This window comes from Podospora pseudoanserina, chromosome 1 (assembly GCF_035222485.1).
Source record: "Podospora pseudoanserina strain CBS 124.78 chromosome 1, whole genome shotgun sequence".
NCBI classification, from domain to species: domain Eukaryota; kingdom Fungi; phylum Ascomycota; class Sordariomycetes; order Sordariales; family Podosporaceae; genus Podospora; species Podospora pseudoanserina.
The window spans coordinates 5,928,725-5,946,151 of NC_085920.1; the positions used below are offsets into that span (position 1 = coordinate 5,928,725).

Here is a 17,427-nt window from a genome sequence, read left to right on the forward strand (position 1 = left end):
TGGGGTGTGGGAGCTAGTGTGCGAGGAACGCGTTTCGAGTTGAGCTCACGTGGTTGTTTTCTTGACTGTGTAACGTGACGAGATGGCGGAGAGAGGGTGAGGCACGGCAGCTCGGTTTTCTAAAATGTATTAATCCTGATAACAATTCATGTATTTTCCTTGGGCAACTGATGATTTTCATGTTCAACACCGGGTGTTTGCAGCAGCGTGACCACACCGCCTATCACAGCCAGAAGCAATGAAGGCTCCGTGCTCTCCGCTTTCCAACCTGAGAGCAAGGCTCGGGGCAGGTGACCAAACGATGAATTTCACGACTCTGTATCACCCGTCTGAAGAAAGGCAAACGGCTTGCTCTCGGGCAGGTGAGTATGTTCAACCATCCCAAACAGCAGGAAAATCCCGTAGATAACAAGCCGTGACAGAGTTGCTCCTTCACGGCCACCGAGGATCTGTTGTTCGCGATGGCTCCTTCCCCATCTGTCGAGCCAGCACCCCCACCACCACCATCACCAGGCATAAAGTCTTCCATCGTACCTCCAGAGAAAGAATCGACACTTACAGAAATCACACCTCAACCTATAACCAACCGACCAGAATCATGCACAACGACCAACAACACAAAACGGGAACCATGTGAACCGCCTTCTAGCTGCTGCTCCTCCTCCCCTCGGCCCGACCACCACCACTCACCACCGCAGCCGAGTTTACTTGTCACCGCGCACAAGACCCACGACTACCGCCACGAGTTGTTGCCGTTCAGAAGAGAATGGTTTATGACCCATCCCACCAAGCTGGCAATCATCACGGCTCTGGTGATTGCCCTGCAAGTGGCAGTATGGGGGTTTCTGTGGGGCATTTTTGGTGTAGGACCAAGTGAGGTGAGTGGGTTTAATGACGTCTCTTTTACTGCAGTTGAGATGAAACACATGTGGTTTTGTTACTCGCGTTGCCTAGGCAGTGTATGCTGTGCATGTATGTATGTGTGTGCATATGCTCGGGGTAGTCAGCAGGAGTGGTTGGTTGGTGGGTGGGGGTGGGTGTTGACAGAAGAAAAAGAGGGTGGGTGAAAAAAATCGGAGCAGCTTGGTCAGAGAGTTGCTGTTATTTTGACTTATATCCGGATCTGTTGAGATACATGGTCGTGGTGGTGGTGGTGGTGGTATAAACAACTGTTTTATGCCCATCCCTTTTCATTTTCAACATCTGTGGTTATACCAGTCTGCGGTATACTCAGTCATTATGATTTTCGCGAAGTTACTGATAATTTCCTCTTTGTTATCCCAGACCACCTCAGCGTCGTCGTCACCCCCCATAGCAAACCTCACCTACGCCACCTTCTCCGGCCTCACCCTCCCAAACTCCGTCAACCAGTTCCTCGGCCTGCCCTACGCCCAGCCCCCAATTGGACCCTTCCGCTGGCGGTCCCCCTCCCCTCCTCTTCCTTCCTCGCCAGGATCAGGCCCAATACCAGCCACCGAGTTCAAACCCATCTGTCTTGGGGCCGGGGTGGCATACCCGACTCCGGGGCAGTCGGAAGACTGTCTTTATGCCAATATTTGGGCTCCGGCGAATGCAACGAGTGAGAGCAGGTTGCCGGTGTGGGTTTTTGTTCAGGGAGGGGGGTATAATGCTTTGTCGAATTACAACTGGAATGGGAGTGAGGTTGTCGAGAGGAGCGGGTACGGGGTTGTGGTGGTGAATTTTAATTACAGGGTTGGGATGTGGGGTTTTTTGGCTGGGGGGGGAGGGGATGGAGAGATGGAGTTGAATGTTGGGTTGAGGGATCAGAGGGGGTTGTTGGGGTGGGTGCAGAGGGAGATAGTGCAGGTGAGTTTGTGAGATATCTCTGAAAAGGGGGAAAGGCTGATGTGAAAGATAGTTTGGAGGTGATCCTGAGCATGTTGTTATACACGGTGCGTCTGCGGGGGCTGGATCGGTGGCTATGCATCTTATTGCCAATGGGGGAAGAGATGACGGGTTGTTTCACGGGGCGATACTCGAGTCGATATTCTTTCCCGCTCAGCCGTTTGTTGGGGAACTGGGGTGGCAGTTTGAGAGGGTATTGAATCAGACTGGTTGTAAAGGGGGGAACTCAACGGAGGGGGAGATGGATTGTTTGAGAAACACGGACGTGAAGGTGTTGCAGGAGGTGGCGAATCATGCTCAGCCTTTTCCTGGGAAGGCTGATCCGCCGTTGCCCGTTTTCTACTGGACGCCTTGTGTAGATGGGGAGTTGATTCAGGATTTTCCGTACAAGTTGTTTAAGCAAGGGAAGAATGTGAAGGTGCCGATTATGATGGGGACGGCATCGAATGGTATGTTTTTACCCCCCCCTGACTCTCCGGTCTACTATCTACTAACATGTTAATGCCTCTGATGTAGAAGGGACAGTCTTCACCCCCAACATCACCACCCCCCAGCAGTTCACCACCTTCTTCTCCAACAACTACCCTCTCCTCACTGCCACAGATACCACCTCCGTTTTGTCGCGCTACACCCCTCCCAATTTCAACACAACCCCCTATTTCAACCCCCCTAACCGACCACCCTTCTACGGAGTCTTGGCAACCGCCTATGGAGAAAGCACATTCATCTGCCCCCAGACAAACGTCCTGAATTACCTCTCTGTTGACAACACTTCCTCCCTATGGGCATACCGGTACAACGTCCACGACGACGAAAACACCCGCGACGGGCTGGGGGTTCCCCACCTGTGGGATGCGGGGGCGATTTGGGGACCGGGAAGTCTCAATTCTTGGGATCGGACGGGGAGTTACAGGACGTATAACAAGGAACTGATCGAAAGGGTGAGGGGGTATTATTTTGGGTTTGTCAAGTATCTTGATCCGAATAGGGAGAAGTTGGGAACCGAGCCGGAGTGGGAGGGGTGGATTGGGGGGAATGAGACCACAGGTAGGAGATTGCTGTTTGAGACGGAGGGGACGAGGATGGAGGTTTTGGAACAGGAAGAGAGGGAGAGGTGTGGGTTTTGGTTGGGTTTGGGGGAGGGGAGGATGGAGCAGAGGTGATTTGAGGAAGGCGGTTTGTTGAATAGCAGCATAGCGATAGGTTTGTATTGATACAGAGCAAGGTTACTGACTTTTGAAGTGGTGTCTGTAGAGTGTTCTTGAACATGTTGTTCGTCGTTGTTCCTAAATAGGGGGCAGAACTCACGTTGTGTCCCTATAACCGCTCAAAACTATGACCTTAAATATGAGAAAATATGCCGTGCAATTGTAAACTTGATGAGCAACACAAAAATGCCATGATAAATCCCAATCGATATAAACAGTCAAACGCCCGTTGAAACACCATCCCAGCTGCTGGCAATAAAACACCCCGCAGTGTAACCCATGCGACCCAAAAAAAAACACCAATAAACGCCACAGATGCCTTCCCTCAACCAAGAAACTTTCAAAACCGCAATGCATGCGTGCTCTCAGCCAATCATCACGTCATGTGTGCCATATACCCATTCTTACAACAAAACCCCAATAAACCCCATAAACTTCCCATATCTTGTTCCATCAATCTTGCAATCATTCCACTTCACTCCTCAAGCCGTGCCCCCAACGCTTTTACTCTGCTGCCCAGCTTGGTTCCCCTTGGAGTATATCCGAAACTGCACAAAAATGACCCCGTCCTCGACGATCGTCCCAAAACTCCCGAGTAGCCACGGCAGGGCCCTGAGGAGGTAGTCCCTGTCTTGGCTGTAACTCATCACGCTGGCTCCATAGGTGAAGTTGCCTGTTAGGGAGAGCAAAAAGAACAGCAGGGCCAAGCCTTCGCACGATTTCTCCTTGTAGTTTTTGATGATTTGGGGGATGCGCGCACTAAAACACGGGTTTTCTTTTGTTAGTGTCTGGATGTTGGGTCAGGAAAAGGAAGGCGACTCACCAGAGATAACAAACAGCCGAGATGTAGCCCAACACCATCCCGATAATCGCCTGTGGTTCAGCAGAGATGGGCTCGGTGTCGACCGGAACGTCTGGGGAGTCCCATGCACCCATCCGGTAGGAGACGAACCACCCTGCTCCGCCTACCACCCACACGGCTAGAAGGGAGAGGGCGTTGTGAAGCCATGGGTTGGAGTCAGGGGTGTCGTCCTCGCCGGTTATGATTCTAGTCAACGGGTCGAGGTTAGACGAGCGGCGGCGGCGGTGGGTGGAGTGGCGTCTGTGGGAGCCGGGCAGGAGGGTCTGGGAGTCGGACCTGGGGCGGCGGTGTTCGGTTACAAGGGGTGTTTCCTCGTTGGCCGGGGTGTCTTCCACTGCGGTGGTGTCAGAGTCGGCAGAGGGGTGGCGGTGGGAGTGCCTGCGGTGACCAGGGTGGTGGTGGTGCTGTTCGCGTGCGCGCCGGCGGGCGTTGATGGTGTTGTAGTAGGTGCACTGGGTGATGAGGATCAAGTCGGCGACACAAAAGTACATGCCGAGAGCGATCGAGGAGGGGGCGAGGGAAGTCCAGAGCGCGCCGGAGAGGTTGGCAATGTCACCGAGGAGCCAGATGAGGAGGAATTTCATGGACAGCGCGTCGGCAGATTTGGACTTGTAGTTTGCGATTAATTGTGGGAGGAGGAGGCATATCCAGGCCGTGAGAGAGACGCTGCCAAAGATTCCCGACAGGGCCTCACCGGCGGTGGGCGCCTGGAGTATCGATGGGAGGCTCATGATGAGGCTCGCCATGACGCAGGTTTTGCGATCAAGGGTAAGGTAGGTGTGTTTTCGATTAAGAACGATAAGGATTGAAAGGTAAGGAAATAGTTCAGAAACAGGTCATAAGCGTCGTCGAGGCCGAGATGTTGTCGGCAGCAAAGCTTTTACACCTTGACACAAAGGATCAGGTGAGGAGGTTTGGGGAGCTGTCACGGTCTGTGAAATCTGAGTCAAGTCTCTTAAGACCTCTCTCTGAGCGAGCTTATCGCCATGCCCTGGTCCAGTGAGATCTGCAGAGATAAGAGGGGCCCGACCCCGGAAAGGGTTTAAAGCTCTGCGCCCCCGCCATCCCCCACGTTGGTTCTTGCGCCTCTGGTTGGACCTTTTCGGCCTTGATCTGACTACACATTTGCATCACCCGTCCAAGTCCCTGCAGGTATCACGCAGCTTGGACGGCGCGGCAGGCATTTTGACTTGAGCTGTGTGTGTTGTATTCCTCTCCAGCCACCGCACCAATATTTCCAATGCCATGGTCGTCACCATCAAACGGTCATCGAGGTGCACCGGAGCCCCGCCGTTTCTTGGATGCTTTTGCGGGGGAGTAGCGTGCCAAGGGGTCGATTCTGGTGAATCTGCCCAGTCATCTTCACCTATTACGCATCACTGCCTGCCGGGAGCAGGGATAGCCATCTTGGCAAGCTGCCGGCACTCCGTTCAGCATCCGATGATGTAAAGATTAAGCTTCTCAATCCAAAGTTAGTTGATGACAAGTGCCGAAACAAATGCCATTGTAGAGGAAAAAGACTGGTGACCACTACAATGTCGAAGTTTGAGACTCGTGCTGTTATGCTCAGCAATGTGGCACACGTGAGAGTTCCTCGACGTTGGACCCCTGTTGGCACCTGTTTGAATTGATTCGCTGGGAGGGTCCCTCTGCCAACAGTTGGTGTGGGCGGCTGAGGCGGTCAGCCACCCAGCGGCTGCTCTGATCGGGTGTCGGGCATATCAGATGGACTTGCCACGGTCACTCATCCACCATCATCCAAGACATCTTGTGACAGTATATCATTTTTGCTTTGTGTAGCACGTATTCTGCATTTTGTGTATCAGATTGTTTTGCTGTTATTTGCGTTCATTGCGTTGATAGAGAAGCACCGCACACACGATGAGGCTATCGTCTGTTGCAGTGAGCGCTGCAGCGTTGCGGGGGGCCTTGGCGTGGGGAGGTGAGTTTGTTTACTTTTGATGTCTCCATATCATTTTCATCCATGAGATGAGAGGAGATGAGATGGAAGGGTGCTGATCAGATGGACAACAGGCTTTGGTCACATTACCGTCGCCTATATCGCCTCCAACTTCGTCTCTGACTCCACCACCTCCTATCTTCAGACCCTCCTCCGCAATGACACCGGCGACTACCTCGCCGGCGTTGCTACCTGGGCAGATTCTATCCGGTACACCAAATGGGGCCGCTTCACCTCGGGCTTCCACTTCATCGACGCCCATGACAATCCGCCGACCTACTGCGGCGTAGATTACGACCGTGACTGCAAGAAAGAAGCCGGTTGCGTGGTCAGCGCTTTGCAGAACTACACCTCCCAGCTTCTTGATACTGAGCTTCCACTCTGGCGGCGAGCACAAGCAGCAAAGTTTGTGATTCACTTTGTTGGTGATATTCACCAACCTCTACATACCGAGGATGTGGCGAGGGGAGGCAACGGAATTCATGTTACGTTTGAAGGAAAAGAGCTGAACTTGCACCATGTGTGGGATACGAGCATTGCCGAGAAGTTGGTGGGCGGCATTCGCAGGAAGCCGTATCCGTTTGCGAAGAAATGGGCCGACGAGTTGACGGAGGAGATCAAGAGTGGGAAGTACGCGGCGGAGAGCAAGTCCGGCTGGCTAAGGGGGACGAATATCACGGATCCGATTGCTACGGCTCTAGGGTGGGCGGTTGAAGGCAATGCGTTGGTTTGCACTACCGGTAAGTTTTTGGTAACCTTCGAAGGTCAAAGACAAAAGCTAACATGTCTCGGTTAGTATTGCCAGAAGGCGCGGAAGCCATCGAGGGCCAGGAGCTGGGAACGGACTACTACGAAAAGGCCGCTCCTGTCGTCGAGGAGCAGGTTGCAAAGGCTGGCTTCCGGTTGGCTGCTTGGTTGGACTTGATCATCTCGAGCCTCAAGACTCTTGAGCTGCCAGCCTCGTCGGAGCCAGAGCCAGATCTGGATTCGGATGTGCCAGGAGACCTCTAGAAAAGTATCTCATAGGTGGTACAACGAAGGATCCAGGATGACGGGTTAGGTGCGGTGATCGTGGCTTCGGTAGTTGAGACGGCATATTTCTCTTATTCATGAAACGATTTGCGTTCTGTTGTCGTCGAGAATAGTTCTGCCGAGAGCAGTGATCATCGGTGATATTCATTTTTGCATGATGGAAACCGTGGCCGCTGACCATCTCCGAGAATAGCCACATGCTGTGGATGTAGGCTGTGTCTGAACGTGCCGGACAACGTCATGACTACCCATCAATGGTTTGTCTTTGGCGCCAAGGGGAGGCAGCAGTGGTCTGTCGTTGTAGCGTAGCTAGAGCTCCCCGAGGATTCTAACGATTATCTGTTTCGTTTTGGTGATCTTTCGTCACGGGCCTGCGGCAATTGCGACGGGTAACGTTGAGAAACTGGATGGTGCCCTGTTGCCTCGAGGATGAGAGCTGCCGATTCATCCGCTGTGACCTTCACGGAGCGTGCTGGCCAAGTGTCGGTTGCCATCCTCCATGTTTCTGTTTGTCAACCTCGTCGCTCCTATGTGTATGTGTCCGAGTGTCCGCTGTAGGACCGAGGCGTTGACTCGGGGTCAGAGTTGCATCGTTTCATAGTGCACAGGCGGTGATTTCCTCCTAATGTTGCAGGCCCGGGAGATGTGAGGGGTCTTTTGTCTGTCTCATGAGGCTCAGGGGTTTGCTTCAAAAATCTTGGCACAGGGGAACCTGTCTTTGTACAACCCCAGGTTTGTGGACACCTTTCTTATCTTATCGCGATCTTCCCGACGTCAGTCAGCGGCATCAGATCAAGATGAACGGAAGGATTGCTCTCTCCAACTTTGTACGACTTGATGATTGGAGCCACGGCCATTTATGTCCAACTCGGCCGAGTCGAAGAACGCATGGTCTGCTGTAATCCAACCTAGAGATTTAGGCTGGCTCTGAGCATTTTTGGGTCACCTATCTTCGACGATAGGGCACCATTTGCTTGTCATCCAAAGTTGTTCATATAGGTAGGCAAGAGAGTTGGGATGGAAGTGGGACGAAACAAGTCGTTGGACAGGGCTTGCAAAAATAGGGTTGTTTCGATCGTGTTGCCAGGGATCTTTTTTGTCAAGGTTAGATTACAAATTTGGCCTCCCCCTTTCGCCGTGGGTCTCATTCTACAGTCGCATCAGCATCGATACCCCAGAAACCATGACTGACGAGACAGGCACCAGGAACGACGGGGTCGGGACGGAAACAACCTCAACGATTCAACTGTATTGAAATATGCAGGCCCACGGCTCGACACGCAGCTTATTTGCTCCAAGCTTCAACTTTGGACGAACTACCAAATGACAAGACCATCGAAAAGGGGGTGGCCTGGAAGCAAAACTGCGCTCATCTGTCAGGATTGCGACTGTGAGATCCTATCCAGATATTTCGCTGTGGCGCTGTGTGTCATAAAAGGATTTCCAAGCCAAGGTGCCCATTAATTAGCTGCCTTGAACTGCTGGTCTCCGGTCACGGTCTTGGGCCGACGGGGTATTTCTTTTATGTTGAAATCTCCGTCGAATGTGACGTTGTGGATGTAATTCGTCTTCTTCGGAACAGCCGTGCTGGATTTTGGTTGACCAAACGAAGTGGCTGACTTTTAGCGGTGTAATCAGCTAACTCCTATTCCCGACAGCTACAGTGACGAGATGATGGAGAAGCAAAACAGCTTCTGATACAGATACATATAAGCAGGGGCCCATGCGCAGAGGAAATAGATGAAGATCGCACCCTCAATCTGTACACATTCTCCGAGCGGCTGTCGGTACGCGGCGGCGGCTCCTCCTGTGCCGGCCGGCGGTTGATGGAAGGCATCTCTGTCGGAGTCGGGAGCCCGAGAAGCGCCTTCAAGGAGAAGTGAAGAATAAGTGGGGGATGAACTGACTTACAAGGAGGAGTACTCATGCTCGCTCGCTTGCGCTTCATCCCGAGACACAAGCTGCCCGATCGCCACGAAGCGAGGGCGCTGATTGGCCGGAGGCACAAATTGACATGGATGCCATTGGCTTTCTGGGACAGAAGCCGCATCAACTTTCTCGCAGCGTTTCCCAACCGCACGCACGGCGCTCCAAGAGGTAGATGCAGTTGGCGCCCAGCAATTTGCTCTGCTACACGAAAGAAGAAAGCCAGCGCTTTGTGTCCCCTCCAAGATCCGTACGGCCGCCATTTTCGTGTCCAAGACGGCCGCTGTGGACGGCGAGCCACTGGCCCTCCCGGCACTTGAAAAATCTGGGGAGTCGATGTGCAGGCGCCTCGCTGGCCAACTGTGAAGACCGCCAAATATTCGATGAATATTGGACAATGGCATGGCAGATGAGCCAATGACAGCTGCCTTCCTGCAGTCAAGATCCTCCAAGAATCCATATCTGCAAGGTACACTTTCCTCTTTTGTTATTGAGGGTGTGTGGGTGTGTGGGTGTGCTCCCCCCTCTCCCTACCCCACGTCTGAGAGCCGCAGTTGCTGAGTACTGTTGAGGTTTGACATTTCTCCGCTCTCTTGCAGAGAGCTGTCGGATTCCATCCTTTTGTGCCACCCTCCGTCAGACGGCTCTGACATACCCCCTTGCCATCCCTTTCTCTCTCTCCCTGCGTGGTGTTTTGGAATCGCGGAGCTGCCACCCCAGCATCCCTACCACCAAGCACCTCCTGCTCCGTCCTCCTGCCGCTCAGCTCGCCGTGCCCTCATCCTGGTCTTCCTGGTCCCGGGATGCTTGGCGGCAACGTCCCATGTCTTCTTTTTCTTCGCTGGAGACTCGCCAGGGCTCGAAACTGCTTGGCTTGCTGGGGTGTGAGAAACGTCGGCTTGGCGGTATCGTCGGATCGCCGTCGCAGCATCCACCCTCGCCAGCCATTATGCCTCTTATAATGCCCACCCACGATTCTTTTACCCCTCTGCTCCCTTCTTCTTCGACCATGTCCCCTTCTTGCGGCCTGTGGTGATTTGTGTGTCGTTTTACTTTCTTTCCTTCATTCGTTCCTTTCTCGCCCCTTGTGGGTTGTACATTCTCCGTCGACACTAGCTGTCGTTTACCATTCCTTAACGACTTTTCAACTTTTCTGACGGTCTGGTACCATCTGCGCTTACGATTTCCTTCCTCTTCTCGACGGTCCGCCGATCTACATATCTCTCTCTCGTTGTTAGAAAGTTCTCGACTCTCAAACGCCATCATGTTGATGAAGAACGCGGTAGCGGCCCTGATGGGTTTGGCCATGGTTGCCGAGGCGGCATCAGTTCACCAGTACGGAACCCCGACAAGGACTGTAGGAAGACGGCAGTTTGGCAAGAAGAACAACTTCGGAAACCGCTTCGGTAATGGTCAGTTTGGTGGTGGCCAGAACGGCCAGAACAACAACAACAACAACAATGGCCAGAACAACAATGGCCAGAACAACAATGGCCAGAACAACAATGGTCAGAATAACAACAACAACAATAACAACAACAACAACAACAACAACAACAACAACAACAACAACGGGGAACAACAACCAGGCGTCGGAGACTTGTCTGGCTGCGGCTGCTCTCCAGACTGGTTCTCAGTCTACCGGCCAGAACGGTGCCCAGGCTGCAGATGGTCAGGTCAACTCTGCTACGTAAGTTGTCAATGCCGACTTCATAAACTTTGTGACCTGTTGCGAGACCTGGAGGTATATTGACAGTTGATAAATAGTGACAATGCCAACTTCATCAACTTCTGCGAGGGCAAAACATTGACCAACGGTCTGCAAAACCGGGATGGCTCCTGCAACGGTATCCGTAAGTTGCAGTCTTCTCAGCTGTGCTCCAACCTCGATCAGAGCTAACACTACACAGCAATGGGTGAAATTCCCTCCGCCAACCGCATGGTCTCGACTGTCATTCTCAACCCCAAGAACGGCGATGATCTCGAGCCGCTCACGACCTTCCAGATTCAGGTCAATGTCGCCAACATGCAGCTCGGCGCCTTCACCAACGCCACCAGCACCTACTACTCGGCTCCCCAGACCCTCAACGGAGGCGGCCAGATCATTGGTCACACTCACGTCACTGTTCAGGACACTGGCAACACCTTGAACCCCACCCAGCCCCTGGATGCCACTGTCTTTGCCTTCTTCAAGGGTATCAACGATGCTGGTAACGGCAACGGTCAGCTCGCCGCTGAAGTCACTGGTGGTCTCCCTACTGGCTGCTACCGTGTCTGCACCATGTCCAGTGCTTCCAACCATCAGCCCGTTCTGATGCCCGTTGCCCAGCGTGGTTCCCAAGAGGACTGCCGCTACTTCTCTGTTGGTGGTGCTTGCGCCAACAACAACAACAACAACAACAACAACAACAACAACAACGGCGGTGGCAACAACAACAACAACAACAACGGTGGCAATAACAACAACAACAACAACAACAATGGCGGCAACCAGGGTCAGAACAACCAGGGCCAGAACCAGGGCCAGAACCAGGGCAACCAGGGGCAGGGTAATCAGGGGCAGCAGAACAACCAGGGCAACCAAGGTAATAACCAAGGCCAGAACAACCAGGGAAACCAAAATAATAACCAAGGCAACCAGGGCGCCGGAAATCAGGCGGGCGGAGGTTCGGGGGCCGGAAACAACGGCAACGGCAATAATGGCGGCAACAATAACAACAACGGAGGCGGTAACGCCGGTGCTGCCATTGCCGGCATCCAGCCCCCTCCCGTGACCGACTCTGGCAACGCGGACCGCCCGTTCGCAGTCAACGGTAACACCTTCGTGACCAGGCAGGAGGCTCAGTTCCGCGCCTGCGCCATCCAGAACAACGCCTGCGCCGGCGCCGTCAACTCTGGCCAGGCTCCTGGTCGCACCGTCCCTGACTGCAATGCGCAAGAAGCGGCTTGCCGAGCGGCTGCTTAAGCGTGCTTTGCGCTTGTTTCTCAGCCTGGTGCACACACACACACACACACACACACACCACCTCCCAACCTCCCCCTCACAGCGGTCCGCTCCTTTGGGACTTGATCTCACGAATTCGGTCCTGAACGACACTTGAGTTTTCGGAGTCTGTTTTTTATGGATGATACCCGGTTTTGTCTTGCTAGCGTCTATGCCTGCTTGCACGCCATGGAATGTCGCGGATGGAAACGTTGTGGTGGGGGATCTGGACAAAATTCAAGAGAAGGGGGTGTGTTGTGTTGTGTGTGTGTACCATATTTTTACCTTGCTTTTTTTTTTGTTGGTTATTTTTTCTCCCCTCTTAATTTTTGGCCGTGGCTCTGTTGGTTATTGTTGTTGATGATGATGATTGCAGGCAGGCGGGCGTTGTGTTTTGTTGTTATTGAGATGGATGGATATGGAAGGATGGATGGAGGACAATCACCACCACCCCTATCGCTTAGAAAAGATCTTTCCCATGTTTGGAGAGTCGTTTTGAAATGTTTTTTTATTTGGATATATTTTATTTCTCTTTCACATTACGGAGAACAGATGACGAAAAATGTAATTGTGATGGTAGTTTAGAGAGGTGATAGGAGAATGTGAGCAAGCTGGAATTCTGAGGCTACCTGGTCTGTGACTGGGAGTGGAGGATGAAGAGCGAGTGAATGAGCAGGAAAAGGGGGATCTAACCGCGCCGCGAATAGTCAGGGGTCGGGGGGTCAGGTAGAGAACCAAAACGAGGCCTTTTTTTTTTTCTCTTTGCGCTCTGCAGATTCGAATTCGGGTGAGATCTTTTCCGTGAAGTGTTCCGTGTTGAAGGGTTTCATGCCTGTGTTTCGAATGGTGAGGCTTGGGAAGGACGGGGGTGTGGTGGTGAAACGTGGACAGGCGGGTATATAGGGGGTGACTTTGATCAGGTAAGGGGCCAGGGGCACTTGCACACATGTCTAAGCTCGTTTCCGTTTTTGGCTGCTTGGTTGAATGGGCTGCGTGTCTGAGATTCAAAGTAGTAGGTACATTGCAAGAAAGAGATGGGATTAACTGCTATGTGTTTGTGGGTATGTATTCCACCCGAGTCGTCGTTAGTAGCTCTAACCTGGAATACAAATAACTTCCAAGACGAGTGCTTTTGATGAATATACTTTCTATATATTTACCATCATTGAATTGCTCGTCACACACGCTCCTTCTATGCGCACGCTGCTTCTATGTACGGTGGTATATGGTTTAGCACTCAGCACCAAACCAGTTTGATAAGACACAGGCTTAAAATATTATCAGTAGAAAAATCTGGCAGATCCAAGGAAACCCAACTCTCTCTGACGTGTGGGAATGGTGTGGCTGCCTGGAAAATTGTCCAAAACCTTCCCGTCTTGATACCTACCCTGAATGCTGCAAGTCAGGAAAGGAGCAGGTGTGTCTACCCTGACATCAGATGTCACTGGGTCCCCAACAAACTGGAGGTACTCGGTAGGCAAGAATCAGCCAAAATGAGGAGGTACGCATTGCTTGCTTGCTTCCACCTTCCATCCGCACTATTTAGGTGGGTGGACGTGACGGCCTTCTGATGGAATTGCAGCACACATATTTCCCCTCAGCCTTTTGAGTTTCTCTCCCAATCTTCCACCATCCACTAACATTCTGATCTCGACCAACCGACCAGCATTTTCAAAGAATGCCGCTACCGGACACTCCCATTGTCATGCTTTTCCCTCAGAGTCTGGTTCTGCCGGTCGCCAACGCCAGCAGCATGGCGACAGCAAGGCCCTCTGACATCTTTCCCAACAACCCTCAATCCAGCTATTATGTCACCCTTGACCTGGGTACGCCTCCTCAACCAATACGCCTCACGTTAGATACCAGCAGTCCAGGCCTCTAGGTCTGGCCGCCGGCCAATATTATCAACACCAGCCCCCCAGGTGGCAATGGACAGGAACAGTACCTACCCAGTCGATCGGACACGGTGGAACTAGCAAAGTCTGCCATGTTTCCCATTAGTGAAAGCTACAAGCACGTCCCAACGGGCGACCCTTTTGGCCGAGGCGATCTCAAAGTAGATGTGCAAGGCACGATTTGAAGGGACTCTCTACGTGTCCCCGCCACACATGATGTATCGATTGAGGGCATGTCCATCTCAATTGGGATGCCCAGTTACAGTACTTCTTGGAGTGCAGACGGCACGCCCACTCCCAACAAAACCGGCTTCGTACCCGGCGTGTGGGGGGATTACGGTGGTGCGGTTGGTTTTGGAAGGGGAGGCACTTTAATGTAGAGGCTGTGTAAACGGAGATACATTCAGTCGAATGTGTTTGGCCTTTTATTTGGGGATGGCAACTAAGACTAGGGGGTTTGGTACTGGATGGCGTCGACGTGGGCAAGTTTACAGGGCTGTTGGAGCTGATTCCGACACCTGAGCTGACGGCTGCAAACAGCCCTATGGACGGAGGGTTTGACACGTACAGAGTTTGGCTGGAGTTCTTGGAGTTTGGCAGTGGGGCATCTTTTGACAATGTCATGTCTGTCCACTACTTAACCGGGCCTACAGCAGATACTCGCCCGCCTTAGACTATTTTTGCAACGTCTTCAACAAATGCCAACAGACCTGCAAAAAATAACCACACGCATGGCACTATCCTTCCAACGCCTTCAACCATCGTCTCAACACATTCAACAGATACCAGTAGGCCTATCAACAACTCACCTCACAGGTACGAGAACTCCCGTATCCCTGTGGGCCTCGAGACCTTCAACGGTTTGACCTACCTTCCCCCGGACCCTGGTCAGAGCCATCTCTACTGACCTGACGACACCGTTCTGGGGGCCGGGTTATGATGGTCTGGACAGTCAGCAGCCTGCAAGGATACCATGTTCTTGGTTCTAGAGGGAACACTCGCAAGCCAAGTTTACCTTTGGGTTCAAGACGGAGGATGGTAGGAGGGAGGTGGTGAGAATTGAGGTGCCGATCACGGACTTGACATATGTGGTGTCAGAGACCGGGAAGAGTGAGCTGTGTGCTTTGGGAATTTGTTGGCACGGATGAGCGCAATGCGGCGCTGGGGACGGTGGTGATGAAGAATGGGTGCTGGGTGTTGGATGCGAGTGAGATGAAGGTGAGGGTTGTGAGGGGGGTGAATTGTGGGAGTGAGATTCTTCAGTGGGAGGAGGGGAAGAGATACGAGGGGAGATGTTGGGAGGGAAGGACGGTGGGCGGAGGGCCTAGGAAGAAGAATGGGGCTAAAAATGCGTATGATGGGGGGTATCATGAGTGATTCGGCTTCCTGGGATGTATGGGGACTTTGATGTGTGTGGTGATGCTTTCAGACCTCGTTTTCTTCTGAACAGGTCTTGAAAGATGGTCAATAGGCTTTAAATATGGTCGACAGGTGTTGGGCGAAAGTCAAGAGGCCTCAAAACATAGCTATTCACGTCAGAGATGGTCCAAAAAGCTTTTGATTCCGTTGTCATGTCTTGAGCAAATCGTAGGTGTGTTCACATAGATAGGTAGACCGTAAACAGCTAGTTTGTTAGATTGATAGAGGCCTTCTTGAATCGGCATGGGGGTGGGTGGGAGAGGTGTTTGGAGGCTGTCATTCTGCACCAGGGACGACGTGAAGGAGTTGGCGAAGTTAGTATGGTTAGGTTTCTTTTCACGACGTCTGTTTAGATGTATTTAGGTGTAGAAAGATTGTTATGGTCTGGAGGATATGCTTTAGTTTGGTGGCTCTTGTAGCAATTAATCTTTGCCTCGTGAAATAACATGATTCTTTTTCGGTGGCGGCAGTTTTGGCTTCTGGTCGTGATGTGACAACAATGAAGAAGGGAATAGGGGCTGATTCGTTCGAGCAAGCAGTATTAATTCTCGCTGATATGATCAATAACCTACCACAGAATCAACAATTCATCAATGGATTCAAGGGCCGCTGGTCTAGTGGTATGATTCTCGCTTAGGGTACACCCTACAGCATTGCTTGCGAGAGGTCCCGGGTTCAATCCCCGGGTGGCCCCCATTCTTTTGGCAATTTTCTGTATTATGGTTGGTGGGTGGTGCTGTTTCTATTGTGTTTCTCGGCTGAGATTGTAGAGTTGCCGTCTTTTTTTTTCGTTGGCCGACTGTGGCATTTCAGAATGAGTTCAACAATGGGACAATTTCGTGATAGCGGCTTATGTAACCACCACCGTCCACCGTTACCGTTACACTCCCCTTGCCGCCCAGGCGACCCCTGACGGTGCAAGGGTCGCTCGGGCCGGCAGGGGTTTGGGCAAGAACATCCGCGTGGGCGGATGGGGCAGGGTTCATCCCTCTCCAATCAATTGTCGCCTGATTGAGACTCGTCTTGATGGATGGAGAGTTGATGTCGAGTCACTGAAGATATTTAGGGGTTTTCGATTCATTTGTAAGGTTATTTTGGATCATTACTCCGTAGAGCAGGATTGTGGCTGGCGAGTTGTAACCACCTGACATTTCATCTCATCGTTTCAAGCCTGAAACTGTCACCAGAAGTGGGAGGCCAGAACGGAATGGCCCCGCATTTCCCTTTTCTTCCAGCGCTGTCGCATCTGAAACTCTTGGTGGCTTTTCTGGTGGTCGGGTTGCCCTTTGGCGCCGGCGTAACCGTTCGTGTTGCCGTTGTCGCCTGACGCTTTATTCTCTTTTCCTTTCCTTCGCGTTGTCTTGGTGTCTTGGGTTTCGTTCATGTGCTGTCTTGTCTGGACCGGTCCATTCGCTTCTCTCCCTCCCTCTCCCTTCTTCTCTTCTCTTGACGTTAGGTGATTGATCACCCGTCTCTACCTACCGGTATACCGTACACACGTTCTTTTTTTGATACTACAGCCTGGAGCTGCTTTTTATTTTCTACTTTTTGCGAATACCCGCTCATTAATTTACGTTTACCTAATCCGACACATACATACCAATACTTCGACGAAAAAAGAGACAAAATGAAGTTCATCGCTGTTGTCATGTCGCTTTGCGTCTCCCTCGCCAGCGCGGGAGTGGTTATCATCCCCATCAAGCCGGAGCAGGTCGTTCCCAAGGCGTCGGAGGATTGTTACTTTGGGGTTGTAACGCCTATGGGGTGCGGGTATGTTGTTCCCTTTCTTTCTATTATGGGGGTCTTTTTTGGTTCTTTTGCTGACTTTGTTTGTGTTTGTGTAGACCTCTCAGGAACAACTAGATAATATCACCTCTCGGCATAAACATGATGTGATTGGGGACATGCTCTAGCCCAACGATGGAACCGGACAATCGATGGGAGCAAGCGCTTGCGGTGTGAAAAGAGGAGAGTTTGTCGGACTCGCACGGGATGGCTGGCTTGGGGGCTGCTCAAATGGATCGCGGAGCAACCTGTTGAACTTCAGATGGAATCGAGGTCGGATAGTTTCTCGCCAACCGACAGGACTATGAGAAGGAGCTGGGGAATGCACGAGTTCAATCAGCAAAGAAGGCCGATATGCTTGTAGAGCAGCAGCGTCTGATGTATGCATCCTGCGGTTTACATCGTTGGTCTGCTTGGATATCTGGGCTTTTACTATGTTTGGGGAGGAGGGGTTTATGTGATGGGATATTCGATTCTTTTGATACCTCTAC

The 17,427-nt window shown here is 52.1% G+C and overlaps 6 protein-coding genes and 1 non-coding gene across 7 annotated transcripts; 5 read left to right on the forward strand and 2 right to left on the reverse strand.

Moving 5' to 3' along the window:
- Window positions 1-461: 461 nt before the first annotated feature.
- On the forward strand, window positions 462-3,029 carry QC764_116880 (uncharacterized protein; the record flags this gene model as incomplete). Its single annotated transcript, XM_062942942.1, has 4 exons — window positions 462-878; window positions 1,285-1,827; window positions 1,880-2,315; window positions 2,383-3,029. 4 exons carry the CDS (start codon window positions 462-464, stop codon window positions 3,027-3,029), a joined length of 2,043 nt encoding a protein of 680 aa, XP_062805989.1.
- QC764_116900 (uncharacterized protein) lies at window positions 2,563-5,357 on the reverse strand. Its single transcript, XM_062942943.1, has 3 exons — window positions 3,898-5,357; window positions 3,175-3,833; window positions 2,563-3,114 (listed from the first exon to the last, which is right to left on the reverse strand). The coding sequence occupies exons 1-2, from the start codon at window positions 4,680-4,682 to the stop codon at window positions 3,557-3,559; spliced, it is 1,062 nt and encodes a 353-aa protein (XP_062805990.1). The 5' UTR covers window positions 4,683-5,357; the 3' UTR covers window positions 2,563-3,114; window positions 3,175-3,556.
- A 155-nt stretch (window positions 5,358-5,512) lies between these two features.
- On the forward strand, window positions 5,513-7,392 carry QC764_116910 (uncharacterized protein). The gene is made up of 3 exons (XM_062942944.1): window positions 5,513-5,878; window positions 5,971-6,636; window positions 6,693-7,392. The coding sequence occupies exons 1-3, from the start codon at window positions 5,818-5,820 to the stop codon at window positions 6,905-6,907; spliced, it is 942 nt and encodes a 313-aa protein (XP_062805991.1). The 5' UTR covers window positions 5,513-5,817; the 3' UTR covers window positions 6,908-7,392.
- A 996-nt stretch (window positions 7,393-8,388) lies between these two features.
- Window positions 8,389-9,314, reverse strand: QC764_116915 (uncharacterized protein; the record flags this gene model as incomplete). Its single annotated transcript, XM_062942945.1, has 2 exons — window positions 8,389-8,547; window positions 8,682-9,314. The coding sequence occupies 2 exons, from the start codon at window positions 9,312-9,314 to the stop codon at window positions 8,389-8,391; spliced, it is 792 nt and encodes a 263-aa protein (XP_062805992.1).
- Window positions 9,065-11,819, forward strand: QC764_116920 (uncharacterized protein; the record flags this gene model as incomplete). Its single annotated transcript, XM_062942946.1, has 4 exons — window positions 9,065-9,358; window positions 9,427-10,544; window positions 10,622-10,707; window positions 10,765-11,819. The coding sequence occupies exons 2-4, from the start codon at window positions 10,264-10,266 to the stop codon at window positions 11,817-11,819; spliced, it is 1,422 nt and encodes a 473-aa protein (XP_062805993.1). The 5' UTR covers window positions 9,065-9,358; window positions 9,427-10,263.
- A 3,935-nt stretch (window positions 11,820-15,754) lies between these two features.
- On the forward strand, window positions 15,755-15,845 carry QC764_0020020. The gene has a single exon. It is a non-coding gene; the product is annotated as a tRNA-Pro (tRNA).
- A 374-nt stretch (window positions 15,846-16,219) lies between these two features.
- On the forward strand, window positions 16,220-17,396 carry MC69 (Secreted virulence factor mc69). The gene is given in 3 exon segments (XM_062942947.1): window positions 16,220-16,687; window positions 16,697-16,922; window positions 16,996-17,396. Coding segments are annotated over 2 exon segments (213 nt in total). The 5' UTR covers window positions 16,220-16,687; window positions 16,697-16,778; the 3' UTR covers window positions 17,065-17,396.
- The last annotated feature ends 31 nt before the right edge of the window (window positions 17,397-17,427 follow it).